Raw genomic sequence first — 26,495 nt, forward strand, 5'->3', positions numbered from 1 at the left:
CCAACATGGGCCTCTGAGTCATGCTGAACCGGACTTACTTCTTGTCTCATGTGGATAAACATTCTGCTGAGCATGGTGTTTGCAGAGACCCCTACAATAGAGCTAGAGTTACAGGTGAGTATGAGCATGTGACATGCGTGCTGGGAACCCAACATGGGACTTCATAACTGAACTCTATCTCCAGCCCTCCACCCCACCTTTCTTAATCACCATATCCTCGCTTGCATCCAGTTAACCATCCTGAGAAAGTCTGAACCTCTAGAGATGATGCAAACTAAGTATTTACTACTGGGTTTAGGTCAAAGAGGTGATAAACCTCGGATGTCAGAAATCAATTTTATCTTTTATTTAGGGAAAGAAAAGAACTCATTACCTGGGTTTAACTTTCTGTTTTGTTTTATGTTTGAAACAGGTCTCACTATGGAGCCTTGGCTGTCCTGGAGCTCTCAATGTCCAGGTCAACCAGGCCTTGAACTCAGACACCTTTCAGCCTCTGCCTCCAGAGTGCTAGGACTGAAGGCATCCATCACCATGCCAGATCCTTAATTGGTTTAAAGTATTTTCCCTTAAAATGCTATTAACTTTACAAAAGAATTGCAAAGATAGCTCAGAGATTTTACACATTCTTCAAAAAGCTTTTTCTTAAACTAGCGTGTAACATATTGTGTTACATTTACCAAAACTGAGAGCCTTAAGATTCTATTTCCACTAAATGTACTTTTTGTCCCAACAACTGATCTATACTACACTGCAGCTGACTTCTTTTCCACAGCAATATATAACCAGGTAAGTTTCTGGGTTTCTCCTGTCACTTAAGATATCAGCATTTCCACAGGGTACTGGTCAAGTGTGGATTTGCAAGGGACAGGGAAAGGAATGGACACTACAGGTAAAGTACCTTCTCACTACCTCACAGTGAGGAGCCAACATGACTCAAGGGAAGATTACCCTCAGATGTTAGAGTAAGGTGAGGTGATGTCCACCATGTTTTGATAGAATAATTTAGTCCCCCGATAAGATAGTCTCCAGTCACACCCACTTTCACCTTACTCTCCACCACCAAGAAGAAAATAAGCAATGTGTTCAAATGAGTAAAAAGCATCATTACAGCTGGACTTGTGGATATGCTGAAGCTATACAAATATAAAGCTTCAAGGAAGTTTAGCTCAAGTCCAAATCCATTGATCATTCTAGTAGTTACTTAAGTCTTTTTTTTTTTTTTTTTTTTTTTTTTTAACCCCCAAATCTCCCTATCAGAACATACAGTCTAACACTATCCAAATACCTAGTAAGTTTACTCACAGGTTGTACTCACTAGTTAATAAACGCTTGAACTGGGCTGGGGATTTAGCTCAGTGGTAGAGCGCTTGCCTAGGAAGCGCAAGGCCCTGGGTTCGGTCCCCAGCTCCGAAAAAAAAAAAAAGAACTAAAAAAATAAATAAATAAATAAACGCTTGAACGTCTTTTATACAAAACCCAAAAGGCAAACTCATAACAAAATTATTAATGAGTGATCTAGAGTTATGTCCAACTATATAATTGAATAAAATACACTCATCAGATCTCCATTAAGCGTGCTGTTTTCTTAGTTCCTAGGGTATTCCAATCACCTGTCTCTTCCATTATATCTCCTCTGTGGCTTGTGACAGAGTTGTTTAGAGCAATCTGTTTCCATTCCAGTGAGATATTCTGGGCATCTAAACTCATAAGCATTTCTAAGACCTCGATGCCTCCATCTTGTAAAGAAAGAATACCATTTAACAGGTAATATGGGAAAGTCATCTTCATTCTCAGATGAATGGATATTTACTCCACTTTCCATGTCTTGTAATCAATGTAAAGTAATTACTATTCTCACTGGTATTAGACAAATCAATAAACTTAACTTAAATCAAGTTACAAAACTAAAACTATCTTTTAAATTCAAATATTCATGGAAATAGGTTTAATTTAAAAAAAAAAAAAAACAACACCTCTGCTTCTCTCAAACATGCAGGAACCTAAGGCAATCTTCTACCCCTCCCTTCTCACTCATCCACTTCAAGTTTCAGCACCTGATCATTTCTTTACAATAATGCTTTTCAAAAATAATAACTTTCTGCTGTAGTATACTTACTGCCTAAAGGTTTATTTAATATTTTCTTTTTTAATTATCTCTTGTAGTGTAAGGATATGTAAGTCTTAGAAATTTTAGTCAATGGGATCCTTAAATTCTGTTGTTTCAGTAACAAGTGCAATTCGAGGCCCTGAGGAGTCATCAAAGCAAAGGACTCTGTGTTATATCAAGAAATGCCATCCCATGCAAACATCATCTCTGTTTTTAGAGCGGCACAAGGCAGCAGACACATCAGCCCAGGGGCATATTCTAACCTGGAATATTAAAGCAATTTTTCTATATTAGAGAGTTCAGCATAAAAGTCACAAAAGTCTATACCATTCAGTCTGGATTAAAACAGCCTTCAACTTCTGAAAACAGATAACACTGAGAGAGAAACATTTCACAAATGGACAAATCAAAACAGCGAGCTATTTCATTAGGCACTCACTGTAACGGTTAACTTGTCTACTTCCTCTCTGACGGGGCTAGCCCCTCAGTGAATTCTGCTTCTATTTGACTAGACCAGGCAACTCGGAATTACATTGAAACTGACCTAGTAAAAGCATTCATAAAATAAAAGAAAGCATCACAGGCCAATGAATGTCTACAACTGTGTTGTTCTGCCCTTTTAAGCTTGGTTTTCTTAGAGCCGCTTAGTCATAAAGCTATGGTGTGCCCTGCTCCAGAATTTGCATTGTCTTTTACAGTTTTAAGATCACAGGAATACCATGGGGTCTTAATAGAGGGGCCCTGGGGCACACTGAAATCTTTAAAAACAACTATTTTTCTTTTTTCTTTGAGTGTGTCTATTTCCATTAAAAGGACAAACACTTTGAATACTACTATGGTTCTTTAGAAGCAGATGGATCTAAACACTTATTGTTATGGATTATCAAGAATGCAACCTTTCCTTTAGTGAGCGGAAGGCAAGGGAAAGAGAAAATGTGTGTGGAAACTCCCGCGTCTTTCACAATAAACATGTTTACCAAGCGTCTCTAATAGATGACACACTCAAATATGTGGAACAAATAGAAATTACAGGCTCCTTGCGTCTGCTGCAAACGGATCAGCAAACTTGGTTATAATAATGGCGCTAGAATCTTTAGTGAAAGATTACATGCTAACTTTCTCCTGGGCAGGGCCACTGATATTCCCAGAGAAAAGCCATAAACATCACGTGTCCTCATTCCTCCTCAGCAGTGCTACCATGCATATGTCTGGTCACACGGAAGAACATGGAACTGATTCACTTGGAAACCCACAAAATTAAAACAGGAAGGAAAAAAAAAGAGTCTGGACTCATCTGAAACATGAGTCAGAATCATTATGCTTGAAGGTTCAAATTGTCAGGTCAAACTTTTTTTTTTTTCAGGAACAATAAAGGTATGTTACTGAGAAACTGAACACAGATGCTTTTCTTCAATTTTTATATTTAAATTCTCTACCTAAATAGGATGTAAAAGTCAGAGTACAAATGTCCAGACTACAATGAGATTACAATACAAATTAGAACACATGATATATAAGTTGAAGTTAGAAGTTGATATTTATGTATATTATAAATGTCAACAACATCTTTGAGGACATTTGTTTATTCCCTGTCCAAAAGAAATTTTATTAAGGAGACAGGGTCTATGAAACATTATGATAGAAACTGAATTTTCTTTTAAGAAAGTAGTCTAGTGGCTGGCTCTGAAATTCTCTGTGGAAGCCTAAATACAAACTCTAAAACATCAAACACATGGACTGATGCATATTGGAAGAAAGGTTTCTGTGAAACAAGAGGACGCCGTTGCTCAGAATGAATGTTATTTGCTTAAATTAATGGAGATTTTTAGTTCATCAAGTTCCACGAATTTCCAAATGCTGTTTTTTCCTAAATCAAGTCAGAGATTGCTCCCCATGAGAACTAGCTCAAGTCATGGAAAATCTTAGCCTTTAAGTCCATCCAGTTGAAGATTATCTGTGCCAACAAAAACTAATGCCTGAAAAAACGGTTTCTATCAAGACAAAAAAACAATACACTCATATTCTAAATCTCTAAACAAACAAGTTTTTGACTCAAAATTAGCTAAATGGACTTTTAAAACTGTTAAAAAGCAGTTTATTTTATAGCCATGACCAAGGAAAGAAAAGCCTACATTAAAAGCTACAACTAAAACAAACAAACCTGTTTGGTAAGCGAGTGAGACTGCATGATGAAAATGCCAAGGGGATCCAGCACACATGGCACCATGACACCGCTCATCTGTGAGGTATCAGGGTAAAGGAGACAAGTTCACAGGCCTGACAGTTGCTGGTCACAGTGGTGCATTCCTTTAACCCTAGCATCTGGGAGGCAGAGACAGTCGGGTCTGTGTAAGTGCAAGGCCAGACTGAGCTATCTAGTGAGACTGTCTCAAAAGGCAAGTGGAAAAACCTGCTGACGGTTGAATCTGTAGGCTTCCCTCATGAGAGGCAAGCACATGAGTGGTCACAAGGAACTGTTTTTAATGGTCATGGTAGACTCTACTACATGTGGTTAAGTTATCAGAAGTAAAGCATTATCTAATGGTAATTATAATCCTTACCAAGGAGCCTTCAAGCTATCTAAGGTTTTCTAACAAAAAGCCCAAAAAGATTTGCTTTGGGAATGGGTCTCTCCATGCCACCTTTTTATCTCCTCTTCTTGTATAATCTAGTGCTTACTATGCTGGGAATCCAAGAGACTTTACAAGGAATATTGTGGTAGGATATATCAGAACTTAGTCTGACCTACTTTCCTGAAGCAAACTTCGGGAAACTTCTCAACTCCAGTCAGAATGCATTATTGGAGTCTGTTACTGTTGGAAGCACCTGGATCCAATGAGGCCAAAGGTCATGGGTTCAATCACCATGAATGCCAATTTCCTTTGCTGTGCCTCACAGCCCTTTACCCCTAACACCTTAGCCAAAGGCCACATGGAAGATGGATTGGGCCAGAGATCTGGGATGAGTCTGCAAAACTCCATTACCATGACTATGAAAATAATTCAAGACTAAAAGCCCTCCTGACCAGTGTCAGGATTTCAGCCTTCAAATGATTTTTTTTATTAATCATTCCATTCATTTACATCTCATATGATATCCCTCTTCCTTGTTACCCCCTCCACGAGCCTCCCCCATCCCTGGAGGGGTAACCAGGAAGTGGGATTCAAATGATTTTTAAATTTGCAGATCTGCAAAACAAATGCTTCGTTACTGCTTAAGAAGTTGGTGTGCTGAAATGCCCTGTAAGTCTTTTAAGTCTTTAATTCAAAAGCAACAGTGGTAATAAGCATTATTCCCTGAAAGACCACTGCTTTTACTGGAACAGATTGTATTTTTATGCAATCTTTTACTTAATAAAAAACTTGCAAGTAAAGTCAAATGTGAGCCCAACAAGTGTACTTTCCAGGATTTCCTTCAAAATCAAAAGGCAAAATGCTCTTAGCAGAGGCTCTGTTTTCATCTGAGTAGTTTCCTCTCAAAAAAAAGAGAGAGAGCTGGGTTTTTATTAGGGAACCAGAGCAATGTGATACTCCATTTGACTCTCTAAGCAGGACCACTGAGCTAGAACTGTTGACAAACACAAGCTCATACATAATTGTGGAAATTTAAATTAGGATTTCTCAAGGTTCATCTGTCTGCGAACAGAAAAGCCATAAACACACAACATCTTCCATTGTTCAGAGTCCGGGAATGTTATTCTATGCCTTTGGGTTTGGGGGTGTGGGGCTTTTACTACTTTCTAATAAAAATAAAACAGGGCTGCATGGATGAATAAAGCTATCTGTAGCTGAGTGCTCTTTGTTTGCACAATATTATTATGCACTCAGTAGCCGCCCAATAAATATTAATTGATAATGATGGAGAAGGATTTTATAAACAGATGGCCTAGCAAAACTTCACTGAAGGATGTAGACAGAAGCATTGCCCCTGTAACACGGAGAGGATGCTAATCCTGCTTACAGAAACTCGCAGGCTGTGCTCAGGCAGCTGTCCAGTCAACAAGAGCAGAGGACACTTGTCCTCATCACACTGAGCACTTATCTGCATATGATTGTGCATAAAGGGACTTCTTTGTTATCATCGATAATGAAAAGTGCTCAGGAGGGAGTAAGAGCCCATGGCAAATACGCGTGATTTAAATGATACCTTGGGATCTAGTAATGTGTGGCATGAACACAAAGTGTCAGCCCTAAACCCAACTCGCAGTTGAAATAAGTATCCGGAATGCAAACTTCCAATCAGGGACTTAACAGAACACCTTCGCAAACGCTGAAAGAAAAGGTTTCCTTAAAACTAGAGTGGGCCATTAAAAAGAGGATTGAAATGTTTCAAAATCACAGAGGTATGGATAACCGGAAGAGTGCTCAGAGCCAATGAAGTTATTCCTAACGGAGTAGGAAGAAGGAAGTTATAACCAAACTAGCCAACCTTAGAAGAACTACTAAACACACACACACACACACACACACACACACACACACACACACACACACACTTCTAAAACTACATAAAAAGTGTAAGTTAATATATACTAAAGAACTTTAGAGAAAGACATTTGAAATGAGAAGGTGGGGGGAGCAGAAAGTATACTGCAGGCACTTAATAACTAATAGATTGAATAAGGCTTTCTTCAGAAGTAAAAGTCTAGCTGAGCGGTGGTGGCACACGCCTTTAATTCCACCACTTGGGAGGCAGAGGCAGGCAGATCTCTTGAGTTCCATGCTAGCCTGGTCTACAGTGTGCTGCCACCTTGCCAGGAAAACTTAATAAAATAATCATACATAGCAAACACTGAAGAGCGGAAAAAAAAACAATTAACATGATGTAAACTGGTAAGAGAATGAGCAGTGGTGAGAATCAAAACCATGGCGGTCAGGATTTAAGTCCTTGAGGTCATGGAAGTGCTCAACACGTTAGCCAGTAAGCAAGGGGTAAAACTCAGACCCACAGAAACATTTCCCAGGCTGATCCGAAAATACTAAGCCTCAGCAGAAAAATGTCTCTCAAGCACAAGCTTAGCCACAAAGTTTCCAAAACTTTTTCCCATCCAGTGTCCCCCTCCAGCCCATGCATACCTGGAAATATGGCCTTACAGTAATTATGAAGAGGACCCAAAGGCAAGGCAGTATCATAGGTAATGCTAAACCCATGGTTGCCAGCACCCAGCATACGACAGTGCTTGCCAAATGAATATCTTACAAGAGGTGTTCTGAGGACACAGGATACAGCATTCATTCATTCATTCATTCATTCATTCAATGAACACCCAGCTTGGTCTTACTATTTCTCAGGCATTGTCATAGGAGCTGAGATAGGACCATAAGCAGAAGCCATGAAGGGACCACCCTCAAAGGCTGAATAGGGGACAGACAGGTGACAATAATGGAAAAAGGATTGTTAAAGTAAGAAATGTAACAAACTCAGAGGGGAAGAAGGGCATGTTTCTTGGATAGGTAATTAAGGCTTTCTGAGGTAGTGTTCTGAAGGAAAGGCAAGCATAAGCCATGCAACTGTTTCAGAAATCAGCTTCACGTCTCTGAAAACAAAGTACAAAAGTCCAAAGGCAGAAAGTGCAGAGCATGCCCACAGAGCAGCGAGAAGGCAGTGTAGGTGACAGTGATGCCTGACTTCCCGGTGGGTACATGGGACACAGCACGTGCCTGAACCTCAGAGGACAACTTGCCAAGGCCCTCTCTCCAGCATGAGTGCAGGAGTGACATCAGGTTACCCCGCTTTACGCCAAGCATCTGTGACACTAAGCCATTGTGCTGGCCCGGGGTCACTGTAACTGTCCTGCCATTAACAGGAGTGAGAACAACAGAAAACGGCAGCGAGATGAAAACAGGAGCCAGTCAAGGGACTCTTACTGTGCGGCTTTTAAATTTGCTGTAACCGTAATAAAAAAAGAATGTGGCATCTCCTGCATGCCAGACAGGTGACACCGAGATGAGACCTGAGGCCAGCAGCCTATTCTGCTTGCACCAGAAGACAGCAGCCGAGACAACAATCAGTAGCAGTTACAGAGCAGATAAAGAGCCAACTTTCACAATTATTTTGGAATCAGAGTTGACAAGGTGTGAAGAATGAGAGAAGAGCAGACAACAAAGACAACAGAAGCTCACAGCTCCCAACACTTAAAAGTACAATGATTTGACACCGAGATTATTATCCATCTTTCTTAGAAGATGCATGATCTGATGAAACACCCAAGGATAAGATCTAGCACCTTCTCAACAAGTTCATAGGTCAAAGGGGCAAGAGCTGCAGGCCCCAGGTTTGTGCAGACACTGACCTGTGAGAGACATCAGAGGACCTGATCCCCATCCAAGCAGGTGGCCAGTGAGGCATGGAAACCTCATTCTCGGGTCACGAGTTCTAAGCCTGTGCACTTTCTACATCCTAGGTCTATCAGTTGAGTAAAGAATCTTACATACAACTCTGATCAGGGCTTGAAAGTCCCACCACAAATCGACAATTATTAGAAATAATTTGTTCCTCCCCTCCAGAGCAATAATTAGAACCTGTTTCAGTATGTGACAGAAAGAATTCACAAATCGGAATAATATAAATCAATTAAATGCATTAAGCAATAAACCATGTCTGTTTATCAAGGAAACAGGAGACTCGCTGAAGGGAAATTGAACAGTGCTAATTACAGGAGCAGAGGTAAAGGGACAAGGTACAAAAGAGGGTCATCAGTGAGAGAAAGACATAACATTAGGAAGAGGCTCATGAGAGATACAAGTGTAGAACACAGGGCCTGCTTAAAGCTCAGAAACATCAAAAGTAGAAAGGAATCAGGAACACATGAAATTAGCTCTCATATCAAAAGATGGTCTCCGCCTTTCTGCATCTAAACAGACGAACTCCTAGATAAAGGAAGAACAGGAGGAGGAGGCAGAGAGGGAAGCCTGGACCGGAGTATAAAAGCAGCACCAACAAGCCAGCTCCAGGCTCCATGTAGCATGTGTCCACATGCAATCCTTAATTTTTCAGCAGTGTGAAGCTATACAGTTTCAATTAAATTTTAAAATGATAAATAATGATATTGTTTTTAATTGTGAGACCGATATCAAGGACAGTTTCCAGAAATGCTAAAAGCTGGGATATATATTCTGTAGGGAATCCATCTTAAATAGACCTGGATCTTGAAGTAGTAATGCCTACTATGGTTCAATACTGACGCCTAGTGGTCAAAAAAATACAGTAAGTCCTTAGCAAGCCGTTACCCTACCATTTTTATCAACTAAATTTGAAACACTGAACACAAACTACATGAAATGTTTTAATTGAAACATTCCGGGGGGGGAAAGTAAGGAAAAGAACTGTATCCAGGTTCCTTAAGTTTTTATCCCAAGTCCAGCACGGTGAGCACACATCTGCAATCTCAGGACTCAGCACTCGGGAGGTGAGGCAAGATCAAGAATTCCGGATTAGCCTTGCTGTGTGGTAAGACTGTTTCCTGTCCACTGTGTACACAGTGTTCCAAAACAGAACCCACTTGGGATCTGCTGCTGAGCTATCAAAGAGACAATTCCTTGTGCCATCTTACCTACAACCTTAAAACTGAACGATCTCCCAGAATAATATATCAAAGAGGTCTTACTGTTAGAATCCATATACCTGGGGTAACTCCATTCTAAACTTTCTAACACTGTTACATACTAAAATAGCAAGCAATTCCTGTGATAGAATGGGACTTCAGATAGATCGTTTCGACATGTCAGGACCAGAAGCCTGCTACAGGAGCATGCTGTTTATATAATATTAAATTGTGATTGTGTTCACAGGGTCCTAGCTCTGTCATTTAAACCATTTCATACTGAACCTCAGTGAAGTAGAGTTCACCTTCACCTGCTCTGGAAAAGACTTTGCATGGAGATCAGCACTCCCAAAGTGTTCCACGCAGCAAGAAAAGAGCACGCATCCGCTCGGAAGCTGTCGGCAGCAGAACAGCATACTCTGTGAATGACCTGGACATGCGAGTCCCAGGACAAGCGTGGACCGGAGTGACCTGATTTTTGGCAGAGAAGACCACTTTCTAGGGAGGAAGACATGACCACACAAGTAAGCGAACAGCAGTCACAGCTTGTGTATATGCCACAGCCACTCAGCAGTGAGGTTCTGGGAGCCTATGTTAGAAAGAGAGGAAGTGAGGAAAGTCCTAGCTGATGATGGCAAGAAAGTCATGTTAAGCTGAACTGGAATATAAATAAAGAGTAAATCAATAAATGCCTAAGATAAGATAGAAGACACCACTCTGGTTGGGGCAGCTGTGCAGAACGACATATTCCTAAGTTTTTAGAGTAAGGCTGGAAAGACAGCTCAGTCGGCCAGCTGCCCATACGAGCATACAGACATGGATCCATTCCCTACACCACTCAGAAGATAGATGGGTTCAGCAGCATATGCCTGTAGCCAGAGGACATCAGATGGGGATTTCTGGGGTTTGTTAGCTGACTGTCTCCAAAACAGGTCAGCTCGAAGTTCAGAAAGAGATCCTGTCTCCAAAACTGAGGTGAATAGTGATTAATGACACCTGAGACTGACCTCTGCCCTCCAAATACACACACACGTGTGCATGCACATACACATGCACACACACATACAATGTACATGCACACCCACACACACATACTCACAATGTACACACATTTGTTATTAAATAATTGTATTTATATTTCAAATATGACCATGTACATACATTTTTTTAAACTGTAGAACATCCATTAAAGACGGAAACATATTCTGACTGCAAAGTCAACACAAGGGCTAAGATAATCCAATAGAAAAGAGCAACAGGAGAGAAAGAAGGCAGATGATGGCATTTCCAACACAGCAATAACGTTAAACTTACCTAATGAGACTGCTTTGTTTAAGACCAGTGGTAAGAAACTTCCAAGGAAAGTGAGAGGAAGGACTAAAATAAATACAGACACTTTAACAGAAACTCACTCTAAGCCAGGCGTGATGGTGTATGTCTTTAGTCCTAGCATTCAGTCCAGAGGTATAACTACAACGAGACAGCTCTCTGTGAGTTCAAGGCCGGGCTGGTCTACATAGGGAGTTCCAGGCCAGATAGGACTACACAGTAAGACTCTGTCCAAAAGCAACAACCATAGCTATAATGACACTTACCACTATGTAAGTTTTTAAAAACAACTGACCTGGAGATTAAAATATTTAAGGAACCACAAACACCAACTAGAAAAGGCAAAACTGACAAAAATCACAGTGAGAAATTGAGCCTTACATATTAAATAGGAATACAGAAGAAGAGAACAAACTTGACAAATGAGACATAAGTTTCTGTGTCCCCTATGGTTCATATACAAAACGCTGACCCGGAAGGGAGAAAATTGGGTGATGGTTTTTTTGGGGGGGGGGTTGTTTTTGTTTTTTGGGGGGTTTTTTTGTTGTTGTTGTTTTTTTTAGTCCAAAACACCATGGAAATAGGTCCAATTATAAGTATCAATAAATTTCAAAAAAATTAAAAATACTTTTTTTTTAAGCAAGGTCTAAAAACTATAGATGGGCAATGGTAGCACATGCCTTTAATTCCAGTACTCAGGAGGCAGAGGCAGGTGGATCTCTGTGAGGCCAGCCTGATCTACAGAGTAAGAGGGGAGAAAAAAATATAATATAATATATATTTATACATATACACATGCATATAAAGAGTTGCTAAAAATTCCAAAAGGACATACAGAAAATTGCACCTGCCACTATAATGGATTTAGAAAGACAGTATCCGAAGAGAACAACAGCACATCAAAACATAGTTTGGTAATAAATTTAAAGTATTGATTTAAAAAACATATTTAATGTCCACGTATAGAAAATAAAGTGGAATAATATATTTAAAATAGAAAAGGTCATAGTGCAGATATAGAAACAATAGACAAAGTCACTCAAAAAGGGAACTAATAATATATTCATATTTCTGATAAAGCACAGGAAACGGGGAGAGCTCTATCTAGTCATACGAAGGATTCTAAGTACGGTATGAATCAGTAAGCTGTATAAACCAAGTCTGCAGCTATCAAATCAACAGCAGAAATGGACGACGTCATGCTCGCATTCTTACAGTCAGCAAATGGTTCTCCCTCTCAAACAAAGCGAAGTAGGAAAGTGACGATGAAACCTATCCTGGCTCTCTTTAAGATTAACATAACCTTGCTGCTTTTCTTTTTGTTTTTTTTTTTAACTGAAAATACATTGTTTCATAGAATATACTCTAATTACAGTCTTCCCTCCCTTAATTCCTCCCACATCCTCTCCACATGCCTGTCCACCCAAACCCACCCTTCTTTTCTTTCTCTTATTAAAAAACAAACATCTAAATAATAATAAAATAAAGTAAAAACAGAAGAAAAAAGCCAAAGAAAAAAGCACAAGAAACATATAGACAGATAATAAAAACACAAAACTGGAAACAATAATTTATATGCAAATGACCTAAAGGTGTAAAAAAAAAAAAAGTCCAAAAAAGTACTGAGACAAAAACCTCCAAAACCTGCCACTGGGTTTGCTTTGTGTTGCTCCACTGCTGGGCATGGAGCCTGCCCTCAGGAATGGTTTGTATCCCAGGAGGATCCACGGAGAATGAATTTTTCCTGTGGGAGTAGTTATCAATCGGAAGTGACGTCTAGGTCCGGGATGGGGGCTCGTGTTCTCCTCCCCTCCCAGCGCTGACCCAGTTGGCACGCTGCCAGCCCCTGTGAGTTCATGTATGCTTCAGTGCTGTGGGGTGCAGACGGCCTTGTTCTCTTGTGTTGTCCTTCCCTTCTGACTCTCACAGTCTTTCCACCTCCTCTCCTGCAGCGTTCTATGAGCCCTGAGGGGAAGGACTTGATGCAGACATCCCGTGTAGGACTGAGTGTCCCAAGGTCTCTACTCTCTGCACACTGCCCCGCTGTGGGCCTCTGTATTTGCCCCCATCTACTGCAGGAAGAAGCTTCTCTGATGGTTGGTGAGCAAGGCACTGACCTGTGAGTACAGCAGATAATTTTAAGGAATAGTTTTGTTGCTGCAATTCCTTCAGCAGAACAGTGGCGTCTGGTGTCCCATACAGTCTCAGGCTCTTGGTCACCTGAGCAGCATTGGGTATGGGTTCCATCTCAGGATGGAACCACATTTTGGTTGCTGACTCTAACAAGCTTTGTGCCACTAGAACACCAGCATGTCTTACAGGCCACCACTGTAGGTGGAACTTTTGTAGTTTACTTTTCTCTTTTCAGAGTTCAGCGGACCTCCCGTTACTGTGAACACGAGTTAGGAGGGGTGAGGCCTCACGGTAGGCAGCAGCTCAAACACGTGCTGTTCAGTCATGTAGGTGTTGTCTTTAGCAACAGAGCCTTACAGTTTGTGGAGAGCAGCAGTCTGGATTGTTTGAGGTTTCCAGGAGGCCCCTTTGGCCAACAACTCAATTGGATGCAACCCATTCCCAGCCCTGGATGTTTCATTTGGTGATAAGAGATATCAAGTCGAGGCTCTACCTCTCTCATTATTTGGATCTGTTTCATTGTGTGTGTGTGTGTGTGTGTGTGTGTGTGTGTGTGTGTGTGTGTGTGTGTGTGTAGATATATGTATATATGAAGCTTCTACCATACTAGTTTTCCGTATGACGCTTCAAATGGCCCTTAGTTTTACTGTCCCATCCCGTTTCCCCCACTCTGTTTGATCCCAGCCCTATGGCCTGTACCACCACCCACCCTTTGTCCATTCATAATGATTTATTCTATTTCCTCTTTCTAGGGAGACCCACACCTCCCTCTAGTCATGTACTCCAGGCCTAACTTATATGCTTATACAAATCAAAGACTTTACATCTAACATTCATATCTAAGTGAACACCAACTAGATTTGTCTTTTTAAGTAGAGTTACCTTACTCAGGATGGTTTTTTTTTCTAACTCCATTCATTTCCCTGTGATTTTTATTTCACTTTTTAATGGCTGAGCAGGCTACTGTGCAAATGTACATTTCCTTACCCATTTATCCACTAACTGACATCTAGTCTATTTTAAATCTCTAGCTATTAGGAATAGATCAGCCAATAACAAGGTTGAGCAAGTGTCTCTGTAGTGGAATATTTGCCCAAGAGTGGTATAGCTGGACCTTGAAGTAAACCTATTCCAGCTTGCTGAGGAACTCCACTGACTTCATAGTGGTTGCTTACACTCCCTTCAGAGACAGGCAAGTATTCCCCATACACCATAGTCGTGCCATCACGAGATGTCACTTTTTCCTGATCCTAGCCATTCTGGCTGATAGAAGATGAACTCTCAACGTAGTGTTGGTTTGCACCTCCCTGACGACTGAAGACAGTGGCATTTCTTTAAGTACTTCTCAACCATTTGTGCTTCCTCTTTTGAAGACTCTGTTTAGACCCTGACCCCATTTTTCAATTGACTTGTTTGTCATCTTGATGTCCACTTGTTGAGTTCTTTATATAATTTAAATATTAGTCCTCTATAGGATGTGTAGTTGGTAAAACCCTTTTCCCATTCTGTAACCTGACGCTTTGCCCAAATGGTGTGACCTTTGCCATGCAGACGCTTTCCAGTTTCTTGTGGTCCTATTTATTACTTGTTGGTCTGAGTGTCTGTGCCATCCACGTTCTGCTCAGAAAGTGTTTTTCCTGGGCCAATGAGTTCAAGACTATTCCCCACTTTCTCTTCTATCAGGTTCAGTGTACCTGGCCTCATGCTGAGGTCTTTGATCCATCCACTTGAAGCTGAGTTCTCTGCAGGGTGATAAGCATGCAAATAACCTTGCATCTTAAAATCAGAGAAGGCAGCATGAAGAAATGCTATAGAATGGTCGCAGGAGTCAATGTAAATAAAAAAATGCTAGAGAAAACACTAGTAAATTAAATCACTAATGCATAAAAACAGCATATCATTAGCAAAGGCTCAGGTATGTAAGTCAAGCTCAACAACCACTATATGAACAACATTAAGAATAATCACATGTAAATGCCATAAAACACAGGGAGTTAAGGGTTCTGACATCTCTCATAACCCATCATGATTTTAAATAAAAATAAAAAATAAAAAAACACAAAAAGTTCTCTTGTCAAACAGAACAAAAAGAAATGTTTCTGTGATCAATGGTTGTTTCAAACCTAGGAGCAGGTATCGCAGAAGGATACACTTAGAAACACATCAAGGAAGACTAAGGCCACAGCCCATGCTGTCTGTGATTTTATTCCACACTCGCCTTCAGGTTCCACCCACAGAATGAGACCAATTTTGGAGTTGGGGAAAATAAAAGAATAATCAAAAACAAGTCCTTTGTGCCTCTAAGACTACTGAAAATAAATAAAAGTCAACTGGAAGCCAGTATTCTTCTATACACTATTAATAACCAGTCAGATGCAATGAAAGAAAGAATCCCAACCCCACTAAGAAGAAAAATCCTAAGGTAATCCTAAGGAATAATTTTAAGGTGCATAAGACCCTCAAACAACTTTTATAAAACGTTATTAAAAATGGTACAAAAGACCTTCCAGTCAAATGAGTCTACATATTTGATGCAATTATGACCAATCTCTCCCAGGTTTTCATGGAGCATGATGAAGGATTTTCACCAGCATTTTCCTCATCACAGTGAGAGGTATGATGATTCAGACAGAATGGTTCCAGATGGCAATGGGCAGGCAGATCCACAGTGAGATACCCAGGGCGCAGACAGATGCAGGGAAACTGATACCTGATGCACGTGGTGCTCAGATTAGAGTGGAAGGACCAAGTGCTCAAACAGCATGCCAGGCAAGTGACAGTCAAAGAAAAACAACTCTGATTCTTTCTGCACTTTAAAACTTTCAGCAAACTCAAATAACAAAATAAGTTTACAAGGGTAAAATAAACAAGAGATCCACGGAAGTACAAACACCCAGCCAGCACATATGTGAAAACCTGCTCGAACTCACTAAGGAGAACGCGCTAATACAGAAATAGCTCACACTGCTTAGCAAGGCCTCCTTTGTCTCCAGGATGAAGTGGTTTTCCCAAAGCCTCGCCTCACTTGCAGTTTGCTGGCTCTGCTTCCCCAGGCAGCTGCTGCCACCCCGTCTCTGCCATCATGGACCCCTCTGAAACCATTCGCCCAAATAAACTTTTCTTCCATCCGTCACTTTGGGCCATGGTATTTTAATCACAGCAACAAAAGTGACTGATACTGTCAAAGAACTTAAAGGACATATGGAGGGATGACCTCACTAATTATGATCAACAGCACCCCCCACCCCCAGCAAGACGACTTCTGAGATACTGACACAGGATCCAAAGCCTGCGACCGTCCTTCCTCCCATGAGAAAGCCTGCAGTCCACCTGTAACAGTAGGAGTGGCCATGTTGAAACAGGGAATGGAACCCCAGAGCTGCTGGCAACAGAAAGGGTAAACCATTCCATAGAAACTAACGCTAAATAAGGAAAGAAGACTGACTTTGCGTCCACTACTTTCCAGTGCTTAAGGCTGCTTTCCATTACATGGAAAGAGGCAAAGGCCCCTCAAACCACCCGGTGTGTTGGACCTGCCGCCACTCAAGCTCCAGCTGAAAATGGCTGTCGATCTCCAACACCTAGGATGTTTTTAGTGACTCTTCCTAATTCCTCAACAATTTTAGAACTCATAATCCTTCACTCTTTGAGACACACATTTTAAAAATGTCAAACAGTGTAATGGTTAAAATGCCCAGTCCCTCTTTCCCACCTGACTTTAACTCCCACCAAAACCAGACACAAACACCCCGGGGCTATTAGCATTTAATACAGGAATTTCCATAAGCATTTCCAATATAAAGAAGAGAGCAAAGCTCTCTCCTTAAACATGACCTTTCTGGAACACTCTAAGCCATTTAACTTGAGAAAGGAAAAAGCCCAAATTAATATTTTCCACATCCCTCTGCCCTGTTTATAAGCCACAAGCACCTTTTAAGAACGTATAGGTCACTGCTTACATTAAAGTGACAAAGTACGAAATTAAAGGTTTCTTATCAACAGTGATCTCTCTATTGTCAAGGATGCAAAGCAAACCGCAGCTCAGCTCCAGTTCTGAGCTAACTGACAACGCAGTGCACACGCTCGGGCTTTGGCTTCTGGGGAACTGGAGTGGGAAGCAATCTTCCTCTCCCCTTTCTTTGTAATTGTGTGCATTCTGCAGAGAGAGGAAAATAAGTGTGGAAATTTTCTCTAATTTTCTCTTGCAAAAAAGAACAATTGTCAGTTCAGTACTATTCTTATGCTCACCAGATGCAATTTGCTTTCAGAATAAATGTATAAAAATCAAGATTTAAAAAGGGGGGGGACTACCCACTTACTCTATTTAATTATTCAAACCAAGTATCCTCCAAGTAACCACCAAGTAACAGGGGCATGCCTCCTGTGTGAAATGAAGAAATGGAATTTTTTTTTAAGCAAGACAACTGTCTCCCTTCAGTTTACACTGCCCTTTCAAGGTGGAATCATTTTCCCTGGTTTGAACTGAGAGTGTCTACTAATATGTGAAAAGGGTGGCTGATAGCCGTCAGCAATCTGTAACTACATATACTTTGGAGAAATTTAGGGAAGAGCATTTTCAAACTTGAAAAAAAAATCCTGATTTGTTTTTGAGTCTTTGCTTTTCTTATTTTTCTCAATTTTTATACTTTATAGATATATAAAGTACTGAAAAAGAAATGTCAATAAAATAATTCTCGGTGACAGGGAGGAAATGTATTCAAAGTAATAAAATAAGAATCTTTCCTAAGATAGACAGATGGACAGATAGTGAGGGCGAACAGACAGACTGACAAACGGATGAGGGGAAAAGAAAATCCATGCCGCATGCATATGAAGGGAATCAATGGGTCAGCTGTTGCTTTTGATCGCTAGTTGGCACCACCCACAGTAATAATGGTTTCCCAGAAAAATCAACAACATCCACCCAAATTAGTAGGTAAAATGAGATGGGGTCTGGGATCTTTTCAAGTCTCCTCATAAGACACGATTAAGGCGGAAGAATAGCCGAGCTGGAGTGAAGTGGGCTGGCAGGCAAGCACAGTCAAACGCTCGGTGTTTACAGCACGTCACTTCTTATGTGGCCCTCTGAAAAGACTCAAAACCAGCTTTATGAGTTCCCTGCCAAGAGCCCAAAACCTCTAACTCACGGGCGCCCTATAAGACACCCTTACTAGAATCCTGCAGAGCCATCACTGTGAGAACTAAAGCACTCTACAGAGGTCAACACCCTGTGGCCTGAGTTTCACTCTTGGTCAGAGAAGAGCATGACTAGCAAATAAGCACGAAGCCTACAATTCAGTCATCGGACCGAATGGTGCTAAGCACCCCACTGTAATTATACGAGAAAGCACGGGGAAGTTACACACAAAGTATCTACACCAAGGATGGGGTGTGGACAAGAGGAGCAGAAGCTGTCAGCAAGCCCAGATGCGGGAGGACTGGAAGATGTGCCAATGGCTAGGAAGGGCGCATCTGGCTCAAGTGGACACTTGTTAACCAGCTACCACCAAAGAAAACTAAGTTTTCAATATCATAGCCAGAAAGATTAACCAGCTTCCAGGGTCACAAAGGGAACCACTTGAACACATGACTGACACACACTAGGCTCAATGCTGGCTCCGGTGGCTTGACAGCTATCTTTTATATACCTAAAATGCAGGTGTAAATGGCGCTACTTATTGATGGCAATTCTGACAGGAATGGTCTGACTGAAGTTTCTAGGTTTCCCTTTGGGTACAGGTGGTCTGAACTTCAGAGCCTGAAACACACACATGGTGAACTAGTTCATTCTGCTCTGAGTGGCTTACACCCTATTGTTTCAGCTATACCTGTGAATGGTGACAGGAGCCGGGAACGAATTAGTGCTGCTGCCAGAGAAAGGACACATCTTAAATTACCACAGAAGTGTCTAACCCTGTCTCTAGATAGATGTCATTTCCCATCCTACTTCAGACTGTGTTTGCAGCATTCCTCGAGTCTAAACAATATGAACTACTCTTTAAGGCCCTTTAATGTAAATATATTTACATTTGTCCTGGCTGGTTTTTGTCAACCTGACATAAGAGTTACTGGGGTGAAATGACTCTCAAGTGAAAGACCTGTCTCCCTAAGATTTGTCTGTAGCGCATTTTCTTGATAATGATGTGAGAGGACCCAGCCTACTGTGGGTGGTGCCACACCCAGGCTTGCGTTCATAGGCGCTAGAAAAATACAAGCTAAGTAAACCATGAGGGGCAAGACGGCAAGCCTCGCTCTTCCACAGGCTCTGCATCAGCTCCCGTCTGCAGGTTCCTACCCCACCCTCTATGATGTGCTGCAATGTGGAAGTGCAAGCTAAAACAGCCTTTCCTCCTCAAGTTGCTTATGGTGGTGCTCTAGCACAGCCGCAGACGACAGCATTACACCTGCTGCCGCCTCAAAGCCATTTTGGAATAAAACACTGCACACTTTCGGTATATTAGAAAGGATGGCAAAGCCCGGCCTGTAAAACACCAATGCCGAGGGGACGCGGTTACACAGAAATCCTTTGTTCTACTCTTAACATCATACATCTAACATCTCAGTATAAAAGGGGATGAAGCTTGGAGAGAAACATGCAGCCTCTGAACTGTTTGATGACAAATTAATTCATAGGAGGGTAAACTTCTGTGAGGCCCAGACTGGCAATACCATGAGCAGGGCACTTTCCGTCAGAACGCCTCAGATCAGCCGCTGTGCTACACAAGCATCCAAGGATGGGATTTGAAGGAACAGGAGAGGATGTGATCCAATGAAACTTTATTACAAAATGAGCGTCGATACAGTGCTGCCTGGTGTCTGGTCCATGCCCCCAAAACAAGCAGAGTAAGTACTTTAACTGTTGAGCACATCTGAGACACCAGCATTGCGTCACTCATCCTCCCACCCAGGTGATTGGGTAGAGATTATTATTCCCATAGAAGAGTTTATTGAAGGAAAAAAAGGCAAGGGCAAACAAACTACAGGATGCCTCGGTCTACATTCTGAACTACAACCAGATGCCATGCTTCTCTTTTGGGATGAAGTGTATACCTGTGGGTTGGTTGTACATAGCATGCGCAACCTACAGAACTGTGGCTATTTATCTTCCTGACCCCACCCCGCAGGAGCTTGGATCCCAGCTGGGCACCAGCACACCCAGCTCGTGTGGTTTTCTGCCAACTGAGCTGTATCCCAGCCCAGAGCTATAACCACTGTAGCGATGACGAAATAACGACCCAAGCCCCAGGAAAGCACTTGGCACAAACCTCCTGAAGCTTCAAGGACACGAGTCCCAGCTGATCATGGCGTCTCTCCACCAGCTCTCTTTCTAAGCGCATCTCTCTCTCTATTTCCTGAAGCCGCCGCTCCACTCGATCTGAAACCTCAAGTGAACAGAGAACAAGTGGCATTAGGGAGCTAGCAGGAGAGGAGGGGACCGCATGCTGTCCTGAAACACGGTACCTAAGGCACTGACTTGTTCACAGACCCCTCTCTAACGACACCATTTAGAGCGCATGGCCAAACAGCTAACTCAAAGTTACAAAACAAAACAATCATCACTTTCAAATATCCATACCTCGACCCCAACAGCAGGACTCAAATTTTCAAAGTACAACACAGTGATTGCTCAGCACTGAACATGCACTAACTGGAAGAGAGTGCCCTCTGGTGATGGGAAGTGAAGCAGCAGCTGTGCCACCAAGGGCCTTGATCTTATTGGTGCTGAACTGTTAGCCCCCAGGTCCTTTTATCTTTCCAGCCACAAGCCTGATGGTCTGGAAGACCCTGTTGTGAGTGCACAAAACCTCGTCCAAGGGGTTCCGTGTGATCTTGTCAAGGGTTCCAACTGCCATTTACTAAAAAATGAAAGTTGAAAAGAAACACTAAAGACAAATTCTTTCTGACACAAGGTCTTCCTTATTAAACTGTTATGCAAATTCAAATGAATTTTATACATGTCATTGTATATCTCCATAAAATAATTTACACTGGTGACATATATATCTATGAAACATCCTAGATCTCTAGCAAAACGAGAAAGATACAGGAGAATTCCCAGAAGCTTAAAGGCCAGCTAACCTGACAAAGATCAGACCCTGTCTCATGCAAGGTAGAAGGTAATAACTGACACCTGAGGTTGTCCTCTGAACCCCTACATCAGTGTTTCTGACCTGTGAAGTGTGACCTCTTTGGGGTTGAAATGAGCCTTTCACAGGGGTCACCTATGACCATCAGAAAAGACAAATATTTACATCACGATTCATAACAGTAGCAAAATCACGGTTATGTATGAAGTAGCAACAAAATAATGTTATGTGTGGGTCACCACAACATGAGGAACTGTATTAAAGGGTCACAGCATAAGGAAGGTTGAGAACCGCTGACTTACATGCACACTTCGGTGTATATATTCAGAGAGAGAAAAAGAAGCAGAGACAGAGAAAGACAGAAAAAGACAGACACAGAGAAAGAGAGACACTGACAGACAGGCAGACAGAATCTTTTTAAGAACTTTGCTAAAGTGATAGGAACGTTCTAAACTGAACTGGGCTGTGGAACAGTCACACAGCTCAGTAAATTTACAACAAAGCACTAAATTACACATTAGAGTAGATTAATGTGATGAAAAATCATAGCTCAGTAAACCTGTCACTTAAAAAGATATATAAAGCCAGGTTTGGTGGTGCATGCCTATAACTCCTGTGCTTGGAAAATAAAGGTAGGGGAGTCATGAGTTCAAGGACAACCCTAGGCTACAGTTTGAGACCAGCATAGCCTCAAAAGTCTAAAAGAGAAGGGAAGGGTTTTAATTGTCTACTTGACACAGCCTAGAGTCACTGAGAGGAAAGCATCCATTGAGGAATTTCCCAATCAAACTGGTCTGTGGGAGTTGTACTGTTGTTAATTGAAGCAAGAGGGCCAAGCCCACTGTGAGTAGTCCCATTGTCTAGGCAGATAGTCCTGAGAGAGCTGTAGAAAAAGCAAGCTAATCATGAGCCTGGGAATCCATTCTTCCAAGCTTCTGCTTCAAGAGTCTGTTCCAGGTCTTGCTCTGACTTTCCTTAATGATGAACTATGACCTGGAAGTGTAAGCCAAATAAACCTTTTCTTTCTCTAAATCGCTTTTGGTCATGATGTTTGTGGCTGTTGCAAAATCAAAATAAAACATCTCTTAAATTAATACTTATTATTTGTTCTGTTGTTGTAATCTATGCCACACCCATGTTCTATTCCATGCAGCATATACTAAATTCTTGGAATTTCACCAATGACAACTGCTATCAGAAACAGCTAGATCTATGTTTACATTTTCAGTTTTAACAGGGACACAACAACAGAAAACTAAAGTAAATTGAAATGCTCTCCATAAATAATCAAACTATGTACTCCAATCATACTCAACAGGGTGAAATACAGACAACTAATGAACTGCAATTTCCCCTACGAGGGAAATGCTATTTGGATTATCTCAACTAACTATTACCAGTCACCATGATCTCATGCTATCAATAATGACTACTCTTTCCAAAGCACAGTTAGAATCAAACCAAAAAACCTATGATTCCCCGGGAATTAACAAGTCTTCTTTAGGCATGTGTAACAACAACCAATACTTTTTTGTCTCTCAAAGAAAAATGTGTCCCATAAACTTTCAAGATATATTTTATTTACTGTGGAAAAGCATGAAAAATAATTGCAGCCTTGGAATAACGTATAATAAATGTGACTAAAAACGAGCACCACCAGAAAGTGAACCTGGTGGGCGTCGGAGGCTCTCGTTTATCTTCTCTCGCGTATGTATTCAACATTGAAATTCCGCACGGTGAGCCTGCATGGCGCTGGCAGTTCTGCCTTAACTTAACTCTAGAGGGGAGAACAGCTGCAGCTTGTGTGAGGTTTAACACTCGTGGAACAAAACTGCATCTTCTCTGACAGCATGCCATCCTGAATTCACAGATACAGCACAATATGTCAAACAGTTCTACATTGTAAATGTCAACTTTGGCTGGAATAAATGAGTCACAAAAACCTAAATTAAGCTCTATACAAACATCACGTGGCCTTCAGGAGACCTGCTAAAAGTCAATAATATTGCTTTAAACTTTGATTAAGACTGCTACTTTTAATCAGCACTGCATACCAAATGAAGTTAGTGAAACCCTTATTCAAGCCCTTACATACCAGAAAACCTTACTTACCATCACAGCACAGAAACCGACTGTGGTAATATAACTTGATAAGAGCTGTCAGGTAAGAACACAATCAGACATCTCAAACTTTCTCACTAAAGGTGGGCTCTGCCTTAATGGAGGGGGTGACACCAGCTGTAACTGAGCTGGACTGAGTTCCTGATGCAGGGCAGTGATGATATGAGAGTGCGGACTTACTTAAATGGTCCTCCACTCGCTCTAGTAAATCATTGGACCCTTACACTTTGGTATGCAATAAAGCCCTAGACTATGCAGAAGACAATATTTGGAGAATTGACAGCTTTGTGGCATAATTCAAATGAAATGACAACTGCTTAGATATCTTACCCCATAGAAGAAACTTAAGAAAATGTGCACTACCAACGTTCCAAATTCAAACCAACAACTATGCAATGCTTTCAAAAAGAACAGTGTCATGGCATAAAGGGACATGACCATGGCTCCCTCAGGTATGACGAGCTCAGCAGAATACCATAGGTATCTGAGTGTAGTACAACCTGATTTTAGGAGCTGGGGAAAGAAGTTGGTGGGACTGAGAACTTACTAAGCATGCAAGCATGAGGATCTGAATTCTAACTCCCCCAAAACCCACACAAAAAAAATTAGGTGAAACTATGGGGGGGGGTTGGGGGGGGAAATAAAAGGATGACTGGGCTTGATGGATGCCAGTAAAACCAAAAAAACAGTAAACTTCAGTCAGGTTCAGATCCACAAAAATAACAAAACAAGTTTAACTCAACAGAAAGTTGAGCAAAACATACAATATGATATTTCATTAGCAAAAATCTCCAAGAGTCCACAAACATTCAAAAACAAGATAATGAAAACGCAAAAGCAAGCCACAGAAAGACAGCAAGACTCCTGTCATAGCGCCTGCTTATAGACCCCGAGCTGGGAAGCATGAAGAGCCACACAACCTCCCAAACCATGGTGGGGATAGACAAGCTATATATAGATAGACAAGCAGAAACCGAGTTACTGGTGTCTACTAAACTTAAAAGCACCTAATAAATGCACTCCATGTTATGTATGTACCAACAAAAATGCACGCACGTGTACAAGAAAGTAACAATAGGGGTTGGGGATTTAGCTCAGTGGTAGAGCGCTTGCCTAGCAAGCGCAAGGCCCTGGGTTCGGTCCCCAGCTCTGAAAAAAAAAAATCATAAGAAAGTAACGATAGCTGTGACAGTGTACTCATCCATAACAGCCAAAACTCTAAAAGAACACAAATGTCCTTCCTGGGATGTTACAAAATGCACTGCAATATATCTACGCCAGAAATGGTCAAGATCCTGAGGCGATGCACAGAACCAGCACAGCCATAAGGAGCAGCCAAGGGAGCCAGACAATGGTGCATGCCTCCCAGTGTGGTTCTGCTTGACATAAAAAGTGCACACAGAAAAAAATCTTAGAAAAGACGGGAAGAACTGCAGATGCGGAGGGACGCGAAGGAGCTTCCTAAGGATGCTCACTGCAAATGTGCCATGCCCAGATCTCAGTGGTAGAAAAAGGACACACTTAGCCGTGGTAATTCGTCAAAACATACAATGGCACATGTTCCTTTCTAGATGTTCATTTTCACTACAATTTTTAAAAACCTTAAACATGGCAAAGCTTCAGAAGTCCTATCAAGTGATAGGCTCCATTCTAGGATTTATAAAAAGAACTGGGTACATTAAAACCACATTATACATGTCTACACTCTGCTGACACTGAGCCAGGTGTCAACCAGACAATGACTTGCTTTCTAGCTGCATAACTGCTCAGTTAACTAAGTCAGTGTGTTCAAACAAAAAGGACTTTTTCCCAAAAGCTCCATTATTAATATGATTCATGTGTAGTGTGTGTGTGTGTGTGTGTGTGTGTGTGTGTGTGTGTGTGTGTGTGGATGTGAAGTGGTTCTCTCTGTCTAAGGAGGGCTCTGGGATGGAACTCCAGATGCATGGCAAGTGCTTGGAGCCACTGAGCCATATTGTCAGCCCCAGAAATAACGAATGGTTGAAGTACTGGGTGTTTTAAACATTTTAAGTGAATAAAACTTCAACTGATGGTGAAGTTGATACACCAGGAAAAATATCTAAGACTTCATGTGAAAATATAAGTATCTTGTACCTACATTACCCACTCCCAAGTCTTACCAGTAAAGAGTTGGTTTACCAGAACAGAAAACATACTAAGGTTTATTTTTCCCATCAGGACCTTTAAAACAAACCAATTATCACCCAAGAGGCAAGGCAAGAGACACAGCAAGATTCCCTGTCGCTGGAGTGGACACATTCACTAGAGCAATCGCTGAGTCTTCTCTTTGAAGGCAGAAGACACCGTCTCCTGACAGGCCCAGCTACTACATCAGACTTCCAGATGAACTCGCCCCGTCTACGGGGACCAGGAACACCACTGAGGAAATACAGTCTGCTTAAACCAGAAACTTAAATTTGAATAAAATATTCCAGGAGAAAAAAATTCTATTAACTTTTTTCATCTTGGAAAAACAAAATGTGAGAAGTGAAAGCTGCTCCTGGAGTTGACAAGTTTGTTAACACTTGAGTAACATTTCTATTAATATTTTTCTCAAAAAAAAAAAAAAAACTGAAGCAGGGAAAAAAAGGATTTGTTTTGTCTGATGTTTTTTAAAACTGGGTCTCAATATGTAGCCCAGGCTAAACTAGACTCAAGGATAAAAATTGGACTAAAAATAAATACATGAACAATAAAACTTGGTCATTAGGAAATTTTAAAATCTCACCACATAAATCAAATGAATAAACCAAAGAGTATATTCATTATGTTTCCTGTCACTCTGCCCAAAGGTGTGGCAGACCAGCTTAGGGCAGGAGGACTTATCACACTTTCAGAAGGTTCAATAGAACACAGAAGGCAGTGGCAGAGCAGAACAGCTCCCATCATGGCACTCGAGTAACAAGAGAAAGGAGGATGCTGGAGCTTGGCTGGCTTCTCTTTTCTCCCCTTTCATTCTGTCTGGGCCACAGCCTGCTGCATGACCTCACCCACATTCAAGGAAGGGTTCTCCCTTCAGCTAATCCCCCAGGAACGACCTCACAGCCTGGCCAATGTGTACCTCTCTAATCCTCAAACCTTCTAAAGCCAGTCACACTGACAAGGGTGACTTACTGTCATAGTGAACAGGCTGTCCCATAGCAATGGTGACTCC

At 41.4% G+C, this 26,495-nt stretch overlaps 1 protein-coding gene across 1 annotated transcript in view; it reads right to left on the reverse strand.

Moving 5' to 3' along the window:
• Positions 1–26,495, reverse strand: part of Cep128 (centrosomal protein 128) — a 348,062-nt gene that overhangs the window by 268,085 nt on the left and 53,482 nt on the right. Inside the window, exon 10 of the mRNA XM_032908227.1 lies at positions 20,378–20,494. Within this exon, the coding sequence (XP_032764118.1) occupies positions 20,378–20,494 (117 nt within the window). The remainder of the gene's footprint in view (positions 1–20,377; positions 20,495–26,495) is intronic.

The sequence above is a fragment of the Rattus rattus genome, chromosome 7 (assembly GCF_011064425.1).
Source record: "Rattus rattus isolate New Zealand chromosome 7, Rrattus_CSIRO_v1, whole genome shotgun sequence".
NCBI classification, from domain to species: domain Eukaryota; kingdom Metazoa; phylum Chordata; class Mammalia; order Rodentia; family Muridae; genus Rattus; species Rattus rattus.